The sequence below is a fragment of the Struthio camelus genome, chromosome 7 (assembly GCF_040807025.1).
Source record: "Struthio camelus isolate bStrCam1 chromosome 7, bStrCam1.hap1, whole genome shotgun sequence".
Classification (NCBI taxonomy): domain Eukaryota; kingdom Metazoa; phylum Chordata; class Aves; order Struthioniformes; family Struthionidae; genus Struthio; species Struthio camelus.
Genome location: NC_090948.1, coordinates 24,120,174 through 24,144,390, shown reverse-complemented (window position 1 = coordinate 24,144,390; position 24,217 = coordinate 24,120,174). Strand labels below are relative to the sequence as shown.

Genomic DNA, 24,217 nt, shown 5'->3' with positions numbered 1-24,217 from the left:
GTTGTTCAGGGCAGCGGGGCATTTCCTGGTGGGTAGTGGGGCCGTAGCTCCTCCTCTTCCCCTCCGCTTGTGTTGCCCAGTGTCGTGGTCGCCGTCCGTTTCCCCAACAGTGAGACGTGCCGTTGTGTAGCAACCCCTCATCCTCCCTCCCAACACCATCATGGCATCACCCATCTCTGGCCTAGGAATCGCTGCTACGATCTGTGCTACGAACTGCAGCAGGAGAGTGGTCCTGTTAGCTGCCTTTGTATGCAGGATGTTTGTGTGCTCAGATGTTATTTAGGGCTGGACTGTTTTTCCCCATTACTCGGTAAAGTGAGCAGCAATAAATGACAACATGGTAATTAACTAGCTATCTCTTTCCTGCTGTTCAGATACCCAATTCCCACAGCACTTGATGCAGTGAAAGAGTCTTTGTAAAGCATTCCTCTTAAAAAAATGACCTAAGTAAATGCTACAAGATCAATCAATTGCGGCTGGAGCCTGTTGGATACATACCGTGGTCTGTTTTTAACATGCCACAGATGGACACTTACCAGGGCAGAAGGCGAAAGATTGATTTCCAGTCTTGCAGGCAAGTGCACTTATCCTGGCTTAGCACACATGAGCAAGGCAATGTCGACAAACATCCTCCTCCAGGGCCAGCTGTTACTGTGCAATGAGTAAGTGCTGCTTGTCACTGCTCTCCTGCAACTGCTCCTGAGACTTAAATGCTTTATATTAATGGTCTGAGCTAACAAGGGGAATAAGGGAATGTTTATGTAAATTGTTTATTGGGCAGATCATTTGGGGGTAAGAACAGGGCTATTTCCATCAGCAAAAGATGTCAAACAGGCAGAGCTGGTAGAACCTCTGTGAGCATAGCAGGATCCAGAAAACAGTGTGGCTCCATGGCATAAATCTCCGTTCACTGTTCAGTCCAAGCCAGGCGCTTATAATGTGTAGCTTCTGTCCAGGGGCAACTTCTTTTATCTCAGTAGTCAGTGACTTGTTACTGTGGTGCAGGAAGTCCCTAGTGTCTATTACCCTCTGTTTCAGAAGATGAAAGTCCCTCATAACACACTTGGACGTTTATACGATATAATGCAAGGTGCAAAGAAAGATGAACCTGGGGGCAAGGGGGAAATTACAGTGAAAGAGAGCAGATAAGAATTAGAAAAACGAGGATTGTAAACAAAGACAGTTCTATTCTCAGGTTGGCCAAGTGGCTGCCACTAAGTCACGGTAACCCTGGGTTGTCACCTTTGAAATTTACTTGTTGCTCTGGTATACAACACAAGAATGTGTGTCGTTTCATCGTGCTCCTTGCCTACGCAGGTTTTCTAACGAATTATTCCAAACTGTAAGAGCAGTACATTGTACTAATTGCTCCACCTGCTGCATGATCAACGAGAAAGCTGGGACTTTGAAATAAGCTGCTTTGCTCTTGAGGAGGAAAGTGAGAAATACAGATTCAGGCTATTTCTCCCTTGTCTTATTCATTCCTGGTACAAGTTTTCCTATTCCTGAACAAATCAGAAAGTCTGCAAAGCGCTATAGACCCTCCACAGTGGCTGTTAGCACTGTTAGGGCTGTTGTCCCTTTTGTTTGCTCACTAATCTCCAAATCTAAATTAAGCTTTTTTTTTCTTTTTTCTCTCCTTTTTTTTTTTTTTTTTTTTGCCTAGGAATCAATGACACTCTGCTAAAATATAGTAGCAGAGGCCACAGGCACCCTGACTGCTCTTCCTGGCAGTAGCAACCCACACTTGCTATGGCTAAGTGAAATATTGTAGCAGGATCATCTTCTCAGTCCCAAAGTACAATCTTCAGGTGGCCACAAATTTCTGAGATATTATCAGGATCAATGGCTTAGCAAGTTTAAACCTCCTGTAACTCAGAGTTAAACATCCAGCTGGGAGACATATAGGAAAAAGCTCTAAAGTGATCTGGGGCTTCAGCAGTTCTAACACCAGTATTTGCAGAAGTAGATTAGGACCGGGGGAGAGGTTCTGAAGCGTGCTGTACATATAGTAACGCTAGATGGCCACACGCTCTCTGAGAAACTGCTTTTGCCTTTGGATTCACGTATGTAGCTTGTAGGCTTGAAATATATAAGGTCTGATGTGTTAATCAGTGAAGCAGGAGCACGCGTGCGTGCCCACTCCTCTGCACGTGCCTCTGGTTAGCACGTTCCCTTCTGAGCTGGCGGTCAGAGCTGCAGGGCACAAGGAGTGGCATCTGCTGCTGGCTGGACGGAAACACCCCACCAAATGACAAGAATATCATGCTGCAGTGATGCAGCCTTCCTCCCGATGGGAAGCAGCTACTGAGCCACCCATTTCCAAATTGGCATTTTAAGTAATCTGAAATCCCCATGACTGTCAAGAAAAGCGTGGGGTGTGTAGCAGGAGGCAGAAACTTCTTTGGCCGTCTAGCTTTCATCAGCCACATTTGTTTGTTTACAAAGATATCTAAATAACACTGCCCACCACTTTGTACAGCAAAATCCCAGGGCTTTTTAGCGCACAGTGCTCTCAGAGTTCCAGCTCCTCCTGAGGCACACAGCCCAGACAAGCCGGAGCAGGACTAAGGCTGTCAAGGGAAAGGATTGATGGTGGGTTGTTATGCTACCGCAGGTAAGCAGTTCTCGTGAGGGCCAGGATCCTTCCTTAAAACGCTGCTGTAAAAGTGGCAAAAAATTCGCTACCCTAGCCTGATCGTTACAGTGGGCTTTTAGCCTGGTGTTTGAATACAAACCTTGTATTCATATCGTTCTTGAAGTATTGCTTGTAGTTTTTCACTATGATTAGGTCTGAATGTTTCGCCACTTTCCCTTCTAAGTAAGAATACAACAGCTGCTAAGAAATGACAGTTTTGTCCACCTCACCACCTGGTACAAACCTTTCAAGCATAAATTCTGTCAGCAATGAGTTTCCTGAGTTACATTCAGGTAACTGTAACAACATCCTCTCCTAGTTTCTCTGGCCGTAACTGCCTGTCTCTTTGCAGTGATTTGTAGCTGTGTATTCAGACAGGCACCAACTCCATGCACAATGGTACGAGAAACAGAACCAGCCTGAAAAGCTGCTGCTCCAGAACCACAGGCTGCTATCACTTGACGTGGATACAAACTAGGATCAGAGTTTACAGCTTCGTTTCCAGTCATCCCAGGAAGGCAGGGTGGTTCCAAACCCCCAAAGGCAGCCAAGTCTGAGGGACAGACCCACGGTCCCTAAACCACCTCTTTGCTTGTGGCCCTGAGAAATGCAAACCTGAAGAGTGAAGCAGAGAGGGAGAGCTGCAGCTTGCTACCCGTGCTTGCCCAGTGCTCTTGTCCATGGGCCAGTGAAGCCTGGAGGTCACTGACTGACGGATATGCAGCCTGTGATGCAGCACTGGCTGCTGGGACTTCACAGACTATTTTGAAGGGATCTGTAAAAGCTGATTACAGGAAGCAACTTTACACTTGGTGCACAGCAACCCACCAAAGTGCAGGTTCAGAAAGTGTCCTCGCCTGCTTTTGAACACATCAACCCTCTGCTTCTCCCTCATAGTCAGAATCAACTCTGACCAGGAATGATGATGTTTTTGAGCTGTCATATGAGGCAGTGACCTCTAAGTCATGCTAAAGAAAAACTGTTGTGAAATTCATGCTGGCGGGCAAAGGGGAACACAAACATCTGTAGATTAGATTCTCCAAACATGCAGGTCATCTTGTGTTGAGAGCACAGAGAGAGGATACACATATTTATAGCCACATATTTACAACCACCTAGAAGACACGTATTTACAGACACATATTTACTCTCAATTTACGTTGTGAGTGCCCCACAGTGTGGACAAAACCCTGTCCACGAGTAGTAAATCAGGTCCTTCTTCTGTGGCTTTTGGTCCCTGTGATTCAGCCAGACTGTGGGACAGCTGGTTTGCATGAGATAATCAGTCTTGTCTTTTTGTAACTCCTGCAGGGGTGGGCTAGCATACAAGCTTTATCACCAGGAAAACTTTCTTTACCTGTTTAATTGTCCTTACAAAACACCTCTCGTGCAAAACACCTCTCGCGTGTGTCGGTAACACCAGGAAATGCTGAGGCTTTAGAAAGACCGTGGATTAACCGTAGCAGTACAGAGGGCCCTATCCCTATTCACTTCACTCCCTTCAAGGCCTCTTGACCCGCATCACAAGCATGGTGGAAACGGATCTTTTGGTGCCATGGAGAACCCTTCCCTAGGGCATAGTCCATACTTTCTTTGGACTACGTCAGTCAGACCTAGACTAGGGAATCTACATTGTACATGGTTTACCAGTAACTATACTTATGAATGTGCTTAATTTGTTTTGTAACGTAGACAACACCGACACAAGTATGCAGACAGTAAAGGAAAGTTACTATTTCATTGCAGATGCCATTCTTTCTGATTCCCTCCAGAGTCATTTTTTTGATGACTCAGAAGGGACTTGCACCTTGCAAGAGTATATTGATCTCCAGCAGCAGTCTGGAATATATACAGATCCAGAGTCTCCAGCCCCTTAAGTCTACCACGTGCGGGAGGTATGGGATCAAATAGCCACAACCGACTCCCTGCAGCTCCTCTCCCCCACCCCATGGGTGGGGTGGAGAACCCAGCCTATAATATATGCTTTTAGCACATCTTCTTGAGGAGTGAAACTCCCTTCCCTCACACTCACCACAGTACAAAGGCACTTTGAATCCTACAAAAGGCATGCCAAAAAGCAAATTTCTTGCTAACAGAAAAGAAAATGAGGAATGTGATGTAGCTGGTCTGTCGGGCTCAAAAGGGGAGATGATTAATCACCAGCGAGGGAGGATGACCATAGAGGGCAACTCAGCATCTCTGGGTATTTTGTTTTTCCTCCTCTCATCTCTTTCTCTTTTCAAAATGAATTTGAATGGATTGTTTAGCGTAGAGTCCTCTCTGCACGCTTTGGCCTCTCGTCTGAAGTCAGCACGTCCCATCCTCTCTACCAACATACAGAAAACACCATGCTAGAGCTTTCCTTAAAAACAAACCAAGGGGTTTAGTGGCTCAGGAATGGCCGTAGATGAGCCCCTGCAGAGGCTCCGGTAGCTTCTTTAGAGATATTTTCTGCACCTCCAGAGTCTGCTGTTCATGAAAGCTTCTGCTGTGATCCCGTCACGCTGCCCAGCCCAAGAATGAATGAGTCAACGTAAAGGGACGAGCAGAAGACAAGCCATGATAAGTAGCAGCTTCCTCCTTAACTTCCAAGTCACACAAAGCATTACAATACTATCTGCAGGTGGAAACAATGCAGGATAAGCTACAGGTCCTGTGCTGGTGGACATACTGTCTTTGGGCTTAAATATACATATCGAATTTTAATGCACTTGCAGTCATTAAGGATCAGATGGCATTCACTGAATAAAAGAGATGTTAATATTTGCAGACCAAATTCCACCTTCGATCACTTCCTGCCCTACGGTTTCAACTGGATACACTGTTTCCCACTTTGTCTCAAACTCTTGACTGGGAGTGAGGTATTTCCTTTAGCGCTGTTACGCTGAGACCAAGAGCTACATAATTTACAAAACATTCCAAATTCACAGGGAATGGGAAGCAACATGTAAGTATGAAAGTGCAGCCTTTCCCACTTTCTTTGAGGTGAGGTAAGAAACAGAACCCACCAGGCTTCTCTCAGAAGATTTCATCTTCTGATCCTGATCCTGAATAGGCAGAGATGCTTACAAAGTCAGTGGTTTTCATCGAGGGAAGGTTTTTAGATGGTTTTGATAAAAAGTGTATCTACAACTGCCTCTCTTTAACCTCAGCATAGGCTATATAAACAGAGCGCCCACGGGGACCTATAGATGCATCAAATTAACACCACCCTCGCAGAAGGGAGGGGTGATGGGATGGGCGAGAGATGCTCCAATGCAGAGCGAGCAAATTCCCCCTCCATGGGGGCAGGCCTGTAGCATCCCAGGGTGCTGTGCAAAGTAACACCGGTACTATGGGGCTAGCCCTGACCTTTCTCTTTTCCTAAAGCACTAGCTACCGTTCCTAGGACCTCAGCAGGAATCACCAGGAACTGCAAACAATTGTGAGGCTACAGTGCACATCATACAAGCACGCACCATGTGTCATTACAGTACTCTGCTCACATGGAAATGACCCAGGATCAGTAAATCTGGCTTACAGCAAAAAGCCAAAGAAATCTGAGCATTGTGGACTAACATAATTAGGTGCCAGACAGAAGGGCTCAGGACATATTGTACAGACGATTTGTAAAGACATGTTCCTGGCATTCTGCGTCCATAAATAATGTTTGCTAAAAGGTATTAGGTGCCTTCCCCAAGGGCTGCCAGAAAAAAAGAAATAAGCAGACCAGAAGGAGTTTAGGCACATTCCAGTTTGGGGAGGAGAAAGAGGCTGCAAAGACATCTCTAGCAGACTTATTACAGTTCCTTTATGATATGTTTGCCTTTTCTTACCCAGAGGGCAGGGGTGGGGGAAATATGATTCTTCTCTCTGACAACAGTAGAGATATAATGCTGTATCTGCATAGACAGCACTCTCCTCTGTTTGGGCCACTCCTGCAAAGGTGTCTTGAGCCAGACTGACAGTAGCCAGAGGGGATCCTGGCAGCTGCTCATATCGCAGGGAAGTGACAGTTATATGAAGTGATCACATCAAACTTTGGAGAAAAGCAGGAGGAACGAGGAAAGCATTTGGATCTGCATAAACAAATCTTTTCTTGCTCCATCATTACCGGTGGAGTTGATCCAGGGCACAGTGTCGTGTCTTCAGCCGAAATAAAGAGGCAGCGTGCAGAGCACATTACGAGTCCACTGATGTCCCCACCATGATCCTGCAGGGGTCCCAAAACACTCAGAGCTGAAAGAAATGGCTCACGATGATAAAGGAGAGTTATCTCTGCTTTATCCTCATGTACTCAGTAGTTTCTGCAAAAACTTAGCAACTCCTCCTGCCACTTCCCCAAATGCTTGTGCCTCAGGCCCAAACTCAGTTATCACTTTAATCCTGTGCAGGAGACCCCAAATCAAAGTTGGTGGGATTTCATTTCACAACAGCTGCTCCCAGCACCTTCCTGGGGGTACAGACAACAGCTGGTTTCCATTCCTCTCTCATGGGGTAGCCAGATCTGACAGTGTAAGCGCTAACCCCTGGGTTTGGCACAAATTACAAACTGGACTCTGCCTCCTGAAAACTTACCCGCTCTGTGGAAGATGACCCACTGTCACTATGGTATCTTGTTGGGCTGAACTGTTAAATGGTGTTCTGCCCCATGGGTAGCAATATTTCAGTGACAAAGGAAGCGATCCCGACGCAATCTGGAATCTTTTGAGATGAAAGGTGATCTATAACTGTCCATTATATTATCCCCAGGAGAGGCGGAAGAGAACTGAAAACATCAAACATTTACTGGAAAAAAAAACCAAGTCCAGCCCTGTATTTAATCAAAACATCTTGTTTTGTTCCATTTGTAATTATTTCCATCCAAAGAGCAAATATTTTAGCAATGAAAATGACAGTTCCCTTCCATGGTCAAGCAAAATAAGAATTCGTGTTAGTTCCCCTACAATGCCACAGTGAAGGTGACATATCTTTAATGTTGTGTTGAAATTTTCCTTCTTTGTATTCCAGTAATACTAAAGGCATCAATTTAGGTTTAAGAATCTATTGTGTTCAGTGCTGGAGGGTTTTGCTAGGGTGGTGGTGGGGAAACCGGAGATTTGTGGGGAGAAAAGCTGAAGTGACACTTCATTTTCCCCTGAAATCCATGAGAACATGATTGAATTTGTCCACAAGAATTTGACTGAGGCAGAGGCTCTTAGCGGCTGAATGCTAACTTGAGAGCCCAGGGAGTTACTTCTGTTCCTAGCTGTACTGGTACTCTGCATTGTTTTCTTGGAAACACTAGTGCAGGTAAAACTGCAAGAAGGGAGGAAACAGGCAAAAATCCTCATCTCTGTACAGGACTTGCTCTTACGCTCAAAGAACAATCACAAAATTGAGGCAATGAATTGCAGGTAGCTCTGTCTTAGTTTATTGAGACGTCGTGCCCCTAAAGAGAGTAAGAGTTAATGCAGACTTCCCATAATGCCTCTCCTCCCTCCTCTCCCTGTACCTCAGAGAGCTGAACTCTGTGTTCCCCACAGAAAAACGGAAATAACTGTATAGGCTCCCTCTGCAGAGCGCATTGAGATCTACCACTGAAACACCAGTAGAAACACATTGCCATTTACATATACTGGGATATTTCTTCCCTCTCCAGCCCCCAGAGCTCTCTGACAGTCAACAGCACTCACAGGAGTGAATTTCTGGCTGGAACAGGCCAACTGTTTTTTCTCTAACACCAGTAGATTTCACTGTCCAAGTGAAAAGGGAGATGTAATTCATGGAGGTAGCTGCTTCCTACTAAGTGATTCTTCACTCAGGGCCATCATGCTGCTTTCTGTACTGTCTCTGCTTAAGTCCTGCTTCCTAGTACTATCTCTGCACCTCACCTATCCACCCAAACAGGCACATTTTCATGCCCTCTAGCAACAGATACTTTGCGCAGGAGTCAGTATCTGCCAAAAGTGGTTTAATATTAATGCAGGCTCCTCGCCATTTTCTCCTCCAGCTCAAAACAACAGCATACCAATCACACATCTTTCTCACTGGCACTTCTTACTACCACAAGATCAAAATACCTCCCTGAAATGCCGCTGTACAGCCCTTCACTGCACAATAGGCAGAATTCAGCTGCCTCTCCTGGAGTGACATGGCTAAGTTGGCATCTCCTGAAAGAGCAGGAGTTTCTGCCGGAGACAAGCAGGAGAGATGCAGGTGCTTAACGGGCAATTTGAACAGCCTTCTCACACAAGCATGGATGGCATTTGGGGACCCACGTTACATTGATTTCAAACTTTGTTAGTGCATTTCATAGCAGATACCGTTGCTAGTGTGTGTGTGTGATGCTGAGCAAGCAGTATCTGGTTTGCGGGGAAGGAGGAGAGTTTTCAATAGTCAGAGGCTGCCCAGATGTGTTGAGTAGATATAGGGAAGCCATTTGCCATCAGTCCAGTTGGACGGTGTGAGAGTAGAGAGGTAACCCTTCCCTTTGCAGCAGGTCACCACCCCATGGCAGGGGAGAGCAGCTGTACTCCTTTTCGGTGAGGGGAAAACAGGTGGCCACAGCATGCTTGGTAGGCCAGATCTTCACACAAATACCAGAATGCAATTACAGCTTTACTCTGAGATATTTAGATCTGCTGGCACCAAACTCAAGTTACTCATCCAGAGCTCCACCTCATCCCCCTTTGGGTACTGCTGACATTGCAAAAATCTTTCTTCACCACAAGTCTTTCCACAGAGCATGTTCTGTGTCAAAAGTGAAGTGTGGTATGAGAGGCCAGAAAATCTACAAAGCATCGTCTCCTACTGCTTTCAGCTAGACATATGATGGTCTGCAAGAACTGAGAGTTAAAACTGATCAATAATCCAAAAAATTTAGAATCTACGCTAAAGATGCCTCTAAAAATCCTAGGAGAATCACAGTCAGATTGCCTCCGTTTCTCCTAGAGCTTTCTCAAAGTGTGAGCTGCCAAACCCCACTTCCAGTCAAACCTCAATAAAGGTCCAGGTGTTCAAATATAGGACTTTGGTTATGTTAATATCTCAAAACAACCAGATCATTAGTTCACATATGTAGGGATAACAAGTGATTACAGACTCACTTGTACATTTGCAGCATCATGAATTTTCTCTAATTGTCTTTTTTTCCTAATTTATGAGATTGCAAGTCTATGCAGGCATAGATTTATATAGCCAGAAAGGTTACAGGCAGGAGGCATATCAACCTCTGTAGTACATCAGCCACCAAGACAGACTGGAGTATGAAGAGAGAGGCCAGCAAGGTTCGGAGTTAAGGAATATTTCTATTTCAAGTGCACAAACATGTAACGCTACCTGCAAGGCTTGCTGATAAGAGCGTACAGACACTTAGGCTAGCGCTGGAGCCAGAAACGTTACACCAGGTCTGAGTGGGAGCCGCACTGCAGCCATGGCTGCTCTGCTTTTGGGCTCCAACAGCGCTGCAGTGCTCTGTGCAGCCGAAGCAGCTTCCAGGGTACCGACAGTGTTGCAATTCCCTGAGTTTTTCCTGCATTGTGGAATTACACTGCTACACCTATGTAATTTAAGCAAGATCCATTAAGCAGTTACCAGTCCCTCAATTTAAAACACCCACTAACCAAAAAAGCACAAGGATAGGATTTCTAGTTCAAGTTATTACAGGTATGAACTGTTAATACAGTCAATGAGAACAATACAGAGAAAAAAATAGGTGGCTCTGAAGGGCTCTTTCAGAACGCTCTGCTCAGATATGGTCCCACAGACCTGTGTGTCTTCACAGGAACAGCCACAGCCTTAGGTACAAGGACAGCAATTTTCATGTTTCCACTGGCTTTCATCGTTGCTTGGGCCAAGTCACCTACAAAGACAAGGACAAAGACAACATACGCTTGTTATTTCTGAGGCTGCGGGTGCCCAGGATGAAGAGATGCTGGCAGCACACCCTCTGCTGTGCTTGCCATCCGGGGCGGCTGAGCAGAGACCCGTCATGGTAGGGGGCTCATCAGGATGAGAACTGGGATGCCACCCTGGTGGCTCTGCTGAGGGACCCAACCTGCCTCCGATATGGGCAAACGGAGAGGCGGTGGAAAGGGGAACTCCTGACCCCCACGCCTCCTCCTTTCCCCGGTCGCTCCTTCCCCTTCCCTCGCTGCATCCTCCCCTGGCCTTATCGCATTCTCCCCATTCCTCACATTGCCTCCAGCACGCCTCAAAAGCGCCAAGCCCGCCCTGCTCGCGCCCCGCAGTCGTGCCGGAGAGCTGAGTTCTCCTCGCTCAGGCCTGTGGCACTTGGGTTCATGGGAGCTGCAGTGGCAGTGGAGGGGCAAACACCCGGCCTCCCCACCCATCTTCTCCCATGGCCCCAAAGGATACGGACGCTCTCTGGCCACCACTCTCTCGCTGAGCATAACACTGCATAAAAAACAACTTCTGCTTGACGCCATCTATCTACCTTAACTCAGTCTCCTCCGTTTATTCCTCACTGTCCTGGAGCACGCTTATCTTATCTTGCAAACCTGACTTGACATTAGGCAGTTTGGTGTTTATATGAAAAAAGGGTTTGGTTTTCAAAACAGTTTGGCAACTGCAAACAGAACAAGATCTTCAGAACAGCCTAGCCGGCATTTTGGGGGCACTAAAATGAGCAGCCAGCTTGTCCCAGAGGGCTCTGTGTGATGGCGTGCTTTGAAAATATGACTTTAAATATCCCTGAGACAGTTAGATGTGGTGCTTTTGTTGAAAAAACAGCCTCTAGCTAGGTGCCTCCCTAGCAGTGAAGCTTACCTGACATCTGCTCCGCCGCCCCTCGCAGCCCTTCGTGTTCAGTGCCACCTTCTGAGCCTGTAGGAATATGAGTTATTGGGGCAAATTGATATCTGGCCCCCATCTACCTCTCATTTTGACAGACTGGAACCTGACTGATTCAGTTTGCAAACCTGCAACAATATTTATTGTCTCTTTGCCTGTTCCTTCATATTAGAACTGACCCAGGAGTAAGTAAATTGTGCTGCGTGACTGCAAATCACTGACATTCAAAGCCGGGTCATCCGGAGGTCAGTATTCGCTCCCTCGTGCTCTCTCTCTCTCTCTCTGTTTTTTTTTTTTTTTTTTTTAAGAGCACTGCCAGGAACTCTTTGGAAGGCACGAAAGAATGCTGTCCATGTACAAACCCACTAAAAATACATCTGCCCACTATTTTAAGCTGGCATGGAAACCAGCCTGTCTTAACTCAATTCAATCTTATTGGCCTTAAATGAAGGATCATTGCACAACAGGTTTGTTACAGTGACTGCTCAGCTCTACAGTAATTTGGTGACATCAGCCCTCCATCTTCTGAGCCATAGAGCACTGAAGAGTCATGAGATGATGTATCACAAACCTCCTGTTATTTCAGGATATGGAAATATCACTCAGGCGCTGCATATAGACCATGGATTCATCATAAGCCAAACTGGAAATTTCAGTCTGAGTGACAATCTTAAATTAGAAAGCACAGGGAGGTCTGCAGTGAAGTAGCACTCTGTCTCCATTCATCCCACAGTAAACAAGAACACAAAGAGAACCAGCGTTTTATAGATAAAAGCAGAGGTAGTATGGTTGAGATAAAAGCCACAAAGGGCCTGGCCCCAAACCTCTGAAAACCTTTGGTAGTATTTCATTTTCTTCAGTGGGCTTGGATCACATTGGAGCAGAGGGAATTTGAAGGTATCATCAGCACTTCCCATCCAGACCTAGGAGAGCCTCACTTGGGGGTTAGTTTGGAGAAAAAAAAAAACACTCTTTATGATGAACTCACTTTTGTTATTCCAGACAGCAGTTATCACTCATTGCTCATAGAAATATCTAGTTTAATACAGACTTACTGCTGTACGAAATGGCTTGATTGGGACCATAGACCTCCTCAACGCCGGAGGAGGTCAGAGTCAGAGCTGAGCTCCCCTGCTCTCCCCGCCATGTGAAAGAGGTGCCAGATGTGGGGCCAAGTAACAGCACATATCTGCTGCTTTCACACAGTCATGTAGGCAGACCATGGTGTAAGGTCCACAGTCACGTTAGCGACTTGAGTTCGCAAACAGTGGAGCCAGAGATATCCTCTGGGATGTCCAGAGGAAATACACACCCAAGAACTGGATATCAGAGTTGTACACAAGCGAAAGAGCATCGATTTGGCTTCAGCAAGTGATTTTTTAAATAGCAGGTTTGCAGAAACAGATGCTATTTGTAAAGTGACTCTTTGGGTTATCCAGACAGGTCCTTGGCTACAGAATACTATCCTGTCATCAGGGACACTGGTTTTCAAACTGTTTTCAGTCTGGGAACCACTATAAACTTTTCCAGTGGAGGTTATAGCTTCTGGAGCATATTTAAACCTACTCACAGTAGCTTTAAAAACCTGCAGAGTTGCTTTCCGCAGTTACTTCGCCTGAATACTGGAGCAATCAGACCCACAGGAACTAGCAGCCACTGCCCCAGACTAATCTTTTAGCGTCTTCCTTAGTAAAAGTGTTCATGTGGCAACTCTCAGTGCTCATGCAGCATCCAGGGGCAAGTGAGCTCCATCGTGTCACTGAACTTCGCTGGTGCAAATTCCAGTGTAAATTATCTAATTCCTGAAGCTGGGCTCATTTACTGCATATTAACAGTCACTGGTCCCTAGCTTTTTCGCAGGAGGGGCACAACAATGTGTACCTGCTCCAAGTGGGAAACAGTCAATTCTGTGATCAAATTGTGAGAGCATAATTATGAATACAATTAAAGTGAAATATAGCTCTATTGAAGTTGGTGGGAGTTTTATTACTAACTAAAGTTTTACCTCTGTATTTCGGGTGGAGAGTTCTCCTGTTCAAGGAAAGGAGCCATTATTTCATCAAAATGACATTTATAATGCAATGCCTCTATCATATTCAAACTTTCAGGACATGTTTACTTTAATCAGTTCTAATTAAATTGCTACACAAGAAAAATATTTAGTTCTACTGATGTGTGTACATGTACTCAAGGGAAAGCAATGCAATTGCCAGGGATTCTCATTAACTGCTATTTGCACTGCTTTAAACTCTGCTGATATATTTAGCAAGACACTTCTAACTCTTCTCTTGCACTACACTGAAACAGATTGCTCTAAAATGAGAGAGAGAGAGAGAGCATTCCCAAACTAAAACAATGCAGTGTTTATAGCAAGGTAAAGGAGGCAGAGATTGCCAAATCCTCAGTGCTGTTAATTGCAAGGTTTAAGCTGTGCTTAAACAGTCAGGCTAACAGTCATAACAGTCAGGATTCTCCAGGGCTAAAAGGCAAATAAACAGGCAGAGGGATGCTCTCAGATCTCACGCACCACAGCTGCTGGTGTAGGGCGCCGTGCTGGAGCGTGCCTGGCAGATCTTCCCCCGTGCCCTTCCTCCCAGCCGTGCCGACTGGGGGCCGAGCAGAGACTGAGCAGGGCTGAGGTGCCCCCAGCTCCACATGGGGTAAAAGTCGCAAAGAGGATGGAGAAATGGGCCAAACGCTGAGCGTGATGGAGCTGTGCCCAGCCTCTGCCCTGCCTCGCTGCTCTGCCCGGCAGCGCAAACACAGGGAGCCCTGCCCCGCTGCTGCGGTGCTGCACCTCCCTCTGTGCTTGTCCCCAGCAGCATTCACAGCAGGGAAAAACAGGGGCTACGCACACCCCAGAGGGTGGAAAGGGAGGTCTGTGGCAGTACCACTTCTCTCAGCCCTAGCAGTTCCTCCTTTTCACCTTTTCCCTCAGTTTCATGGTGGGAAACTTCCTGACGCCTGCTGATCTTTTCTGTCACTGTCCCCTGGATTCCCATCTAGTTTTACCAGTCTCTTCTTGACAAAGCAGAGCACAAAACTATGCTGCACTTCCAGTATGCTTTGCAGAGGGGAACAAGTCTTGGTGTCGTGTTCCCAGCCCTACTGAGCTATGTTCTCGTGCCCTGACCCTCACTTTACCCTGCCTCATCAGTATATTTTCAGGCCAGTGTGTGCACACACAAACATGAGGTTGGACACGATGCCATTTGTTCCCATAGGATGGTCTTTGTACAAGGACCTGCAGGAGCTGGAACAAAGCTCGGTCCAGCTCTGGGGGACATGGATCTTCTGTCCCTTTGGAAATCTCACCCTGCCTGGACCCAGCTGAGTTGGTCCCAGGTGGGTTCATCTATTAGCATCACCCTCCTCCTGCTGAAACCCAGCCCTAGGAAAAGCCCAGGGCCAGGCAGAGCTTACCCTACGCAGAAGCCTCCAGACCACTCTTTCCTTATATCACCAGTTCTCGGGCTCAGCATCGCGGCGCCAGCAGACGGCGGGGGCAGGGCTCAGCACCGAGCACAGGCTCTGCAGGTCCCAGGAGGCCAGCATCAGGGCACCAGCACACGCAGCTCTTCAGCGGCATCCTGCAAGGCAGGCATCCTTGCACATCTTTTGCTCCGGGGGCAGCGATTGCCCCAGCACTCCTTGTCTGTCTCTCCTGGTGTTACCTGCTAGACAGCGAGAGCAAGGACAAAGCTCACCCAGGGACTGCTCCTAGGACGCTGAAGACAGGTGCTGGCAGTTGCTTGGCACTGAAGAGGAGGGATGTTGGCAGGTGAACTGCGACTTGAGGGTGCCTCAAAGCTCCTTACATGGATCCCTTATCACCTGCCAGTACAGTCCCTGAGTCCCCAGTACAGAGACTGCCTGAGCTGGGAGCTGGAGGAGGTATTGCCTGCCACCAGAAAGATAAATGAAAGAACTGAGGAAATAAAGGTGGCGCAGCAAAAGCAGGCTCTGGTGTACCAGCTCCCCTAAGTCGCGCTTGGGCACAGGTAAGCTCTGTGCAGACAGGAGGCATCCCTGTCCCCAGGGACTGGATCCCAAATGTTGTTCCAGCTGGGAATCAAACCCCGAACCGGTGGCAGGACGCAGGCTGTGAAGGTCCCCGTTACTGACAACATTTCCTTCACCAAGTATCAAGTTTTATTTTAAATTCAGAAACTACCGCTCTGTCGACAATGAAGCATCTCCGTGCTGTTCGTTCGCAGCCTGAGAGCCCTCCGCCTGCAGGAAGGGTGGGGGTGACAGCCGCCTCTCTCTAGCCCTCTGCTCACTTTCTGAGGAAATGGCTCCTTAGTTTCCTGCCCGAATCCTCTCCTTTCCTCACAGAGCAGAGGGATGTAATCACAAAACTAAGTCACAGACATCTGCTGTCTCACACACCCTGCAGATAGGAGACACCTGAAGACCTGCAGAGGGTCTGCTGCCTCCGTCCCCTCCAGCCCTGGCCTTGGGATGCCGCGGGCAGAGCTCCCCGTCCAGCCCCTGGGCTTGGCCCCGCTCAAGGCTGGCATAGCTGCCGTTGAGGGAGGGCATTACTAAGGTGAGGTTATTCCTCCTAAAAAATACCCTTCCCCATGACTGGGGAGTGAGTACTCCAGAGCCTAAAGAGGATGTGTGACCATCAGTATCACCTGCTCCAGCTTGGGGCCACAGGCTCATCAACCATCAAGGCTGTGGCCTCCTCCCAGGTGGACGGCAGCCGCACCAGCAGTGCCCAAGACCAACGTGCCCCTGGCCGTGGCTTGCTCTGCCAGCTGGGTCACTGAAAACCCCCCCCGGCCCTCCCATGACACCCAGGTCTGGCAGATAAACAAGGCGCCTCTCTCTCTGCTTCGGCTTGGCCTCCACCCTTCCTTCCTTCCTGAGGGGCTGCTCTGCTCCTCGGACATCTTGGAGGCTTTTCCTGTCCTTCACCAGCTCCCTGGAGTGTCCCCCTGGTGGCGTCCCTGTCCTCATGCCCAGCCCACCTCCTTGTTGCAATAGCTTTGGAAGTCAAAGGCCCTTCAGCCCAACTCAGTGAGCATGAAGATGTTTCCAACATGCATGCGCAAGGACACGCTCTGCCCGGCGAGCTTGCCGGCCCCAGGCTTCCAGGCCAAAGCGTGGGGCCACCGTTTCCCACGGGGTCACTGGGAGCTCCTGCAGCAGCAGCGAAGAGCCAGGATCACACACCTGTGCCAGGATCCAAACTGCTCCTGCAATTTGAGCCATCCCCGCTCTGGAGAGGCTGATGAACACGTCCGCAACCAGAAACAGGGCCGAAGTGTTTAGCTGGTGGGCAGTGCTCTCCCCACGCTGCGTTGCGTGAACCATTTGGAGCAGCAGCGTCTGATTGCGAGGGAAAGAGGGCTCAGAGGGGCCTTGCTTGTTTTACTTACTTACTGCATTTATTAGATTCCTTGAGGAAAGAGCAAAAACTGCAATGTAGCTAGCTACTGTAGACAAGTGTCTGCAGCAAGACACAAGACTTGTAGGGGTTAACATGTCACAGTGCACAGGCTTGAGAGCCTCTTGCTATCCCAGCAGGCTATTTTTTGCACTGTTAGGGGATTGCAATGAAACAGCTTCCTCTTTTCTGACCTCAAACCTTCACCTGGACAAACCGTACATGTGTGAGCCACTGCCAAGTTAGCAGGAGGACCGTTCCACAGGAAACTGGTGTCTTCTGGAAACCTCTGTTTACAGAAATACAAATGTCATATATTTCCTCTTTTTCCTCTTCAAAACCTTTTTTTTTTTGGCCCTGCAGCACTAGGGTGCCCACCTGCCGGCAGAGACCGCCCTGGCCTTGGGAAATCCTGGGCTCAGCAGAGCAAGAAGAGAAAAGGCACCAGGGCACAGAGAGGGCAGGCGGCTGGCTTCCCGGGATCTCGCAGCAGGGCTGGATCCAGGCGCTGCCCCTGCCAGGGCTTCCCGCCCCACATATCTGTAGCACGACATTATTGCCGTCTTTTCTCCTCCCTTCTCCCCAGGTCAGTTATCACATAGATCCAATATCCTGCTGCCAGATATGGCCCAAAACCTTGCTTGGATCAATCTGAGAAAAAATGGGTTCAAGCTGAGGGGCTGATTGCATTGCATGGGGTCCTTTTATGTCACTCTGCAGGTGTAAAAAGCAATCCAGGGTGTAGTCGAGCAACCTGTCCAGATCTGGCCTCTGACTGTGGGGGTCAGGGAGTAAGATGGAAGATGAGGTCTAATATACATGCACGATGAAAGGTGGACAGTTATTTCATTGTGTGCTTCAGTGAGAAAACCACAAGGACAGCGATACTGGAATGTGCTTTTCTTCACCACAAATAATTCACGCCAGGTGGAGGGGCCTTTTCAACGCATGAGGAATCCTGCGATTTGGGGGCTGCACACCTTAAAGAAGATGCGTCCTGAAACTACTCACAGAAATCCTGTTCTGCCAGACGAGCTGCAGCAGCAGGAGATGAAGTTATTTGCACAGGGGACCTGCCTAAAGCAAAACAGCAGGGAACACCTGCCCCAGCCAGGAGAGCTCATCCATGCAAAGCCACACGTGCTCCGGGCTGTGTCCTGCCACTGCATAATTTAGCTCCTGGAGTTTTTCAAAGCAGGGATCACATTTGACAGGCTTTCTCCTTTGCAGTTACAGAGCATCTCAGTGGACACTCACAATCACTTTTGTGGGAAGATTCAGGGTTAATTTCAACCACGGAAGTGCACATCAGTAATTGGGGCACAGAGCAACCACAACATGGCCTGTACAGTTTTAAGAGTGACTGCTAAAGTAGATGCTGTGCTTTCCAGCTGCCTAACTTGGGAATACATCACCTTACAGACAGCCCTTGCCCTAGGAGTTTACAATCTGAATAAAGAAGGTGGAAAAAGTGAGGAGAAGGAAACGTTATTTCAGCCATTTAGCGAGTGCGAGCTATGCTGTCCCCCTCCTTGCTCCAACCCTGGGACTTTCAGGAGCGCAGGACCCCCAGTCCCATCCTCTGCTGCCCAAACAGAGCCATGGGTGCTCCCAGCAGTGATGAAAACGAAGCCCTAGTTTTTGGGATCACAGGACCTAAACACCAAACTCATGGCTGCCCCAGTGCCGAGGCAGCTCCTGCGAGCCCTCAGCCTCCCCCCAGGAGCACAGGCTGCCTGCTCTGACGTTCGCTTCCTACCAGCCCCGAGGCCCACGAGGGTGACAAGAAGGGTAGGATGCAGCTGCTCCCCTGGGGCATCCAGAGACACTCCAGCTTTCCACGCTCGGAGACTTCTTGGGGTGGAGAGTTCTTATGGCCGAGGAAACTGATGCATCCACCAGAAATGAAGCCGATGCTGACTAAGAGGTTTTTTTTTTCTTTTCCTGTTATATCCTCTGCAAGTCAAGAGGGAATTTCCTGCCCTTTGTGCAACTTGGCAAAGCCCGGGCACACTTTCAGCGCAGGGATGGAAGCTCTGGCACAAGACCTGAGCCTGCACCTGGGCATGCACAGCAGGCAGCCGAGGCGAAAGGGCTCAGCCAACCTGTGCCATGAGCCAGGGCACCCTTGCGAGGTACCGACCGTCCAGCCTGCTCCTCAGCCCAGTGGTCCCAGCAGCTGGGGGACGGTGCTTTCCCTTCCCAGCCCGTTCCTGCCCTCTTGCCCCCGACTGTGCTCCGGCACCCCAAACATCCCTGACTGACAAACTGAGCTTCAAAAAAATGACCCAGCCTATCTCAAAGCTCCCCCATGAATGGTGAGAAGCAGCAGTACTATTGCTGCCAGACCAGGGAAGAAGCTGCAAGGCAGAAGTGTCCATCCTTTCTCACTGGACTATAGCAACCATTGGGCCCAATGTATCTGTGTACAGAGGGGATACGACCTTTCCTGCGCCAAGACTGCTCACAAGGTTTAGAACAAAGAACATTAATTATCAGTTTCCTTTTCTGCACTTTCTTTGGTTTTGGACACCCAAAGCAAATGTCACTTTCATTTCTTGCTTGTGGGTTATTTTTGATGAGGGCTGGAATCAATGCTGTTTACTCCTCATAATTATATGACCACAAAGAAGTAAAATCTCCCTTCAGATAGATGCTTTTATCCTGGAATAAAAGTCCTGAGAATATGATAACTTGCACCTGTTCCAGTGCTAATCTATTTAGGTGTAACACACTTCAATGCTAATACAGACAACAAACATGAGTTGAAAAAAATACACAGCTTTTTAAAACCAATGTAGTTATGCTACTAAAACTTTTCAAGCGTAGACAAAAATAACCATGCACAACACCTAACAACAGCTTTGTAGGGCTCTCTAGACTCTGAGCACTGTCACATATTGTGTCAACACAGGGCACTTGTAATATTAATTATCAGTTACATACACACAAGCACACCCTCTTGTAAGAGTCCCTAGAGTACTAAAATCTTGTATTCATTTCCAGCCATTTTAATTCCAAGTTTTGCCCTAGCCTAGGGCTCGAATAGTTGGCTTGTGAGCGTTCCAGGGGATTTTCTTATTCTTGTTCAAAAGCTTACTGTCACTGGTTGTTTTTATTTATTACATTTTGGTAACAGAGTCATTTCTGTTGGCCCCAAGCATTTGTTGAGCACAAGGAGGTAAGCTGAGCTTAGAAATGGCCAGTCTGAGACTTTGTTTATGGACCTAGTTTTCAGATGGTATCAAACATTTTCCTCATTGCGAATTAGAGTAATTTCTCTGGAAACAGGACCCCAAAACCACAGCATCCAAATCCCAAGGCACATCTGAAAACGCTGGCTACACTTCTCGGTACCTCTTAGATTTGGTCTGAGCTGAAACTGACTGAAAGGAATGTCTCCTCAGGAAAGGTGGGATGGGAGAAGCCTTGACAAGGAGGAAAAATGGCCTGTGGAATGATTAAAAAGGGAATGTGCCACGCCATAATTATCCCATGCACCTAGTCTTGCCCAGAGCAGTTTGAACCACAGCTGCATACAGACATCAGCACAGTAGCTTTTTTTTCCCCCCTCCAAACTAATTACTTAAAAAAATAAGCCCCTGGGTGGTATAGGAGTACATTGAGCCATGTACGAAACCACTGAGCTCTATGGCAGGAGGAAAGGAAGGTGCAAAGCAAGCCAGGGCTGGGATACGGTCTGATGGCAGTGGGGCTGGTGGTGAGATGGTAGTACTTCGTCCCCAGAACACCTCTGACTGCTGACAGTGCTACTGAATTCATGCTAAGGCACCTTCAGCTTCAGTCAGTAAATGACCCTTCAGCTGCTCTAATAATTCAGCACTCTGACAGCATCACTTTATCCTGGAAAGACCTAATGTGCCCAACGCCTCCCACCGTTTGAAATCTGGCACCGTTTGCAATCTTGGGGCCAAAGAATGGCCTTTGGGAAACTTGCTAGAAATACAGTAAAGCAACAGGTCCTTTATAAACCATTGAGCTCTTCCTTTGCCACTCTTCCTTGTTTGAGTACTCTAGCCCAGTTCGTTAGCCCCATCCATCCACATCTCCTAAAAGTAACGGCCTGTCTTCACTTGCTCCTATAAAATGGTCACCAATCTAGGAGCACCCCAGGGCAGGACAGAGAGGAGATTACCGAGGACAGGCCCAGCTCTCTCTCTCTCCCCAAAACCACCTGTGTCCCAGCTGCTTGACCAAACAGTTCCTGCCTGCACACGGGAGAGGGGCTCAAGCCTGTGGGTGGCTGTGCGGTTCACTGGGGACATCGCAGGAAACAACAGAGCATGGAAAAGCAGCCATGTGCTGGGGTGGGGGGATGCAGCTGGTCACCCCTTCCCTGGCCTTCTCAACGTGAGAAATAGGGACCTCCTCCCCTGAGGGAATTTATGGCCTCCCGTTCCTGCCAGCCCTGGAGACAACCCTCTTTGGCTTTCCCAGAAGCACAGGAGCAGGCACTGGGTGCCCACTGAGTGCCTGGAGGGCTGCAAGGGTAGCGTTTCGGTGCTGCCCACAGCAGTGGGAGGCAATGGGGACAGCACGATAAATCTCTCAGGAAGGATGCCTTCTGTTGGATGACAAGAGTTTGGGAACAATAACATAATAATTAAATAGGAGAGCAACTGCGGTGGGGAAAAGGGGCCAGTTAATTTGCCTGTCTTTAAACTGTAGCTGGTGCAAATCTGCAAACTGCAGGGACTTGTACCGCGAGAAGTCAATTTGCCCCAGTGAATATCTGGCCTGCGGTGCTTGGTTCAGAGGTGTGGGACAAGGACGAGCATCTGGGGGAGTGGAGCTGGGGGCAGCTGGGCCGGATCTCCTCTAGCAGCTCCCCTCCCGCCTGCTTTTCTCATTCCCCTCCCGCCTGCTTTTCTCATGGCATTTGTAGCAGGGCTCCTTTGCTCTAGGGCCAGCTTTGAACAGATCTGACCCTGGGCAGCACCCACAGCCTGTCTGTGGTCTCCTCGGGGCCCCTGGGCAGCTGAAGCCCATAGAGCTGGGCTGGTTTAACCAGTGGAGCAGCACATTTTCTCCTGACCGTGCAGGAGTCAGCAGGAGCCTGGATGGGAGAGAAATTCGGGGACTGTCAATCTCTTGGCAAACAGACCAGGGAGACCTCGTATAGGCTGTGGGCTGGGGTGTGTGGGGGGGGAGTTGTATTGCTTAAACCTAGCCGGAGGGGCATTTCTTACCCACGTGCAGAGAGGCACGTAGACAGCGCGTGGGCACGGCAGCGCACGGCGGGCTGCCCGGCCAGCGCAGCCGAGGCCGTGCCAGAGCCCTTCGTGCCCGGCCTGCGGGTTTAAGGCTCACCCCAGCGGGGCGGCACCACAAATTTGCCCATGGGAGCGTGTGTTCAGCGCAGCCCTGCCAGCTCCCCCTCACCCCTCTTACCCATAGCCTGCAGCCCCATTACAACCAAGGCAGAGTTTTGCATTGCAAACGCATTGCTGGGGATTTAAATAGAGAAAGAAAGAAAGAAAGACAGACCCTTGCTCCGCTCTCTCTCCTCCCCACCCAAAACATTCCAGCCTTTCCTTTCCTGCCACTTGAGAGGGGGGTTGTTTATTGACATTATGCAAGGGCTGAAATATTTTTCTTTTTCTTCGCGCCTGCCGCCTTTTTCGCCCCCCCCTCCCCCCCCGCTCTCAGGGGGTTGCAAAGGTAGCGCAAACCCCTCCCGTCATCTCGGCTTATCAGCCGAGGGAGACGCATTCCTCTGGGCTGCTCCCTCCGTAGCTCCCCGCTGGCCGGGTGCCCGCCGCCGCCGCCTCCCGCCCGCCCGTGCCCCGACCCGGCCCGCCACCGCCCAGAGCCCGCGCGGGCGGGCAGCGGCGCGGGGCCGCCGCGAGGCCACCGCGATGGCCGCGCCGCGCCGCTGACGGCGGCCGCCGCGATGCTGCCCCGGCGCAGGACCTTCGCCCTGGCGGCGCCCCGCGCCCGAGGTGAGTCCCGCCCCCGCCCCGGCGGGCAGGGCTGACCAGCGCACAGGCTCCGCACCAGCCGGCAGCAGGGCACCGCTCCGCGGCCGCGCCGGTCCCGGGTAAATGCTGCGCTCGCTGCTCGCCGGCTGCCTGTGTCCGCACCCAGGTAAGGGCCGGGCGGGACCGCGCTCCGCCGGCTGCCCGGGGCTGCGGAACCGTCAGCTCGGTTAAGGCTTCGCTGGTCGGCTCGTGCATCGGGGGCGGACGGGGAGCGAGGGGGGAAAGGAGCGTGCCCTAGGAGGCAGTTCGCTTTCTCTTAAGAACAGGCTTGTTTTGCATTAGTGGAAGTGGAAGAGCTTGGGAGAGAACAGCAGTGAGAGAGAGCAGCTTTGTGACTCTGAGCGATCTCTCTCTGCGCCTGAAGGCAGGCAGGCTACTTAGGATGAAAGCTTTAGGGGATTAGCATCTGAGCAGATGTCAATACAGTACCCCCGCTGTCTCCCAGGGTATTGTTCTGGTTTTGACAAACGTGAGGCAGTTCAGGTCTGCCCCTCAGCTCTGCAGGTTTGTCCCTGTACTGGCAAGGATATAATACCGTACCATGTTTCCTAGGCTGCTACATCCCCAGCCAATATAAATCATCCAGAGTTTGAGAGGTTTTAGTCTCTTTCTCTCTCCTGTTCAGTGAAGATGAGTGACCAAGGCAGGGAAGACAGCTTTGAACCTGCAGCAGATTAGATATGATTTAACAACTGCTGTGGCCCCACCTGTTCAGGTCTTTGCTGAGATTGCCTTTTTCAGGTGTGAAGGGTTTGGTATGTTTTGTCCCTTAGCAAGTTCTGCAGGCTTCAAGACCGCAAGATCCAGGCAGCAGAACCCCCTTGTCAGCCTTGTTTAGCAGCAGCTTGGCTTGTACCAGCTGGAAACTAGGTCTGTGGTTTCTGTCCCTGTTGACATCATTGCAGTAGATCAGTTTGCTTGGCCCAGAGGTGGCTACAGATGGAGCTTGCCAGGCTCCAAGTAGATCTGGCTGGGCAACAGTGGGATGGCTAAGATGTTGCAAAGCGTCTACTGGAGTGGTTTGTGCTGCCCAGGCTCTCAACTTCCTACCTGTAAGCTGACCCCCATGCGTCTCTGGACTGTCGCAGTGTAGGCAACTCCTTGAGCTGCCACGGGCTGCTGTGTCCAGGGGCACACACTCTGGCACTCCCTGCCAGGAGTGCGCTTCCAGGCTGTCCCACTCAGGAGTTATGGGGGAAGCTCAGCGTGAGCTAATGCCTCTTACATGCCCTCGTGGGTGACTACTGGGTGCTCTGCCATCAAGGGTTGCTGAAGCACATAGCTATGCCTGGGTTTAGTCTGGAGACAGCATTTACCAACAGTGCCAAGGGCTGCCTTGAAAAGCCACTCTAATGCAATGCTGCCAGGAGAGCACTCCAGCCTCGCTGCAAGATGTGAAGCGTTTGA

General features: G+C 49.4%; 1 protein-coding gene and 1 long non-coding RNA gene across 5 annotated transcripts in view; one reads left to right on the top strand and one right to left on the bottom strand.

Annotated features, from left to right (window-relative positions):
• Positions 1-7,682: 7,682 nt before the first annotated feature.
• On the bottom strand, positions 7,683-15,274 carry LOC138067818 (uncharacterized). The gene is made up of 3 exons (XR_011142203.1): positions 14,834-15,274; positions 11,387-11,443; positions 7,683-10,460 (listed from the first exon to the last, which is right to left on the bottom strand). It is a non-coding gene; the product is annotated as an uncharacterized lncRNA (long non-coding RNA).
• Positions 15,275-22,643: 7,369 nt separating this feature from the next.
• The window catches only part of LOC104141786 (uncharacterized), a 36,216-nt gene continuing 34,642 nt past the window's right edge, over positions 22,644-24,217 (top strand). For 2 of the 4 annotated variants that reach the window (XM_068950332.1, XM_068950331.1), the window contains exon 1: positions 22,644-22,771. In XM_068950332.1, coding sequence (XP_068806433.1) covers positions 22,723-22,771 — 49 coding nt within the window. In that variant the 5' untranslated portion in view covers positions 22,644-22,722. Of the gene's footprint in view, positions 22,917-24,217 lie in introns of all 4 variants that reach the window. The other 2 variants (XM_068950335.1, XM_068950334.1) reach the window with 2 other exon arrangements.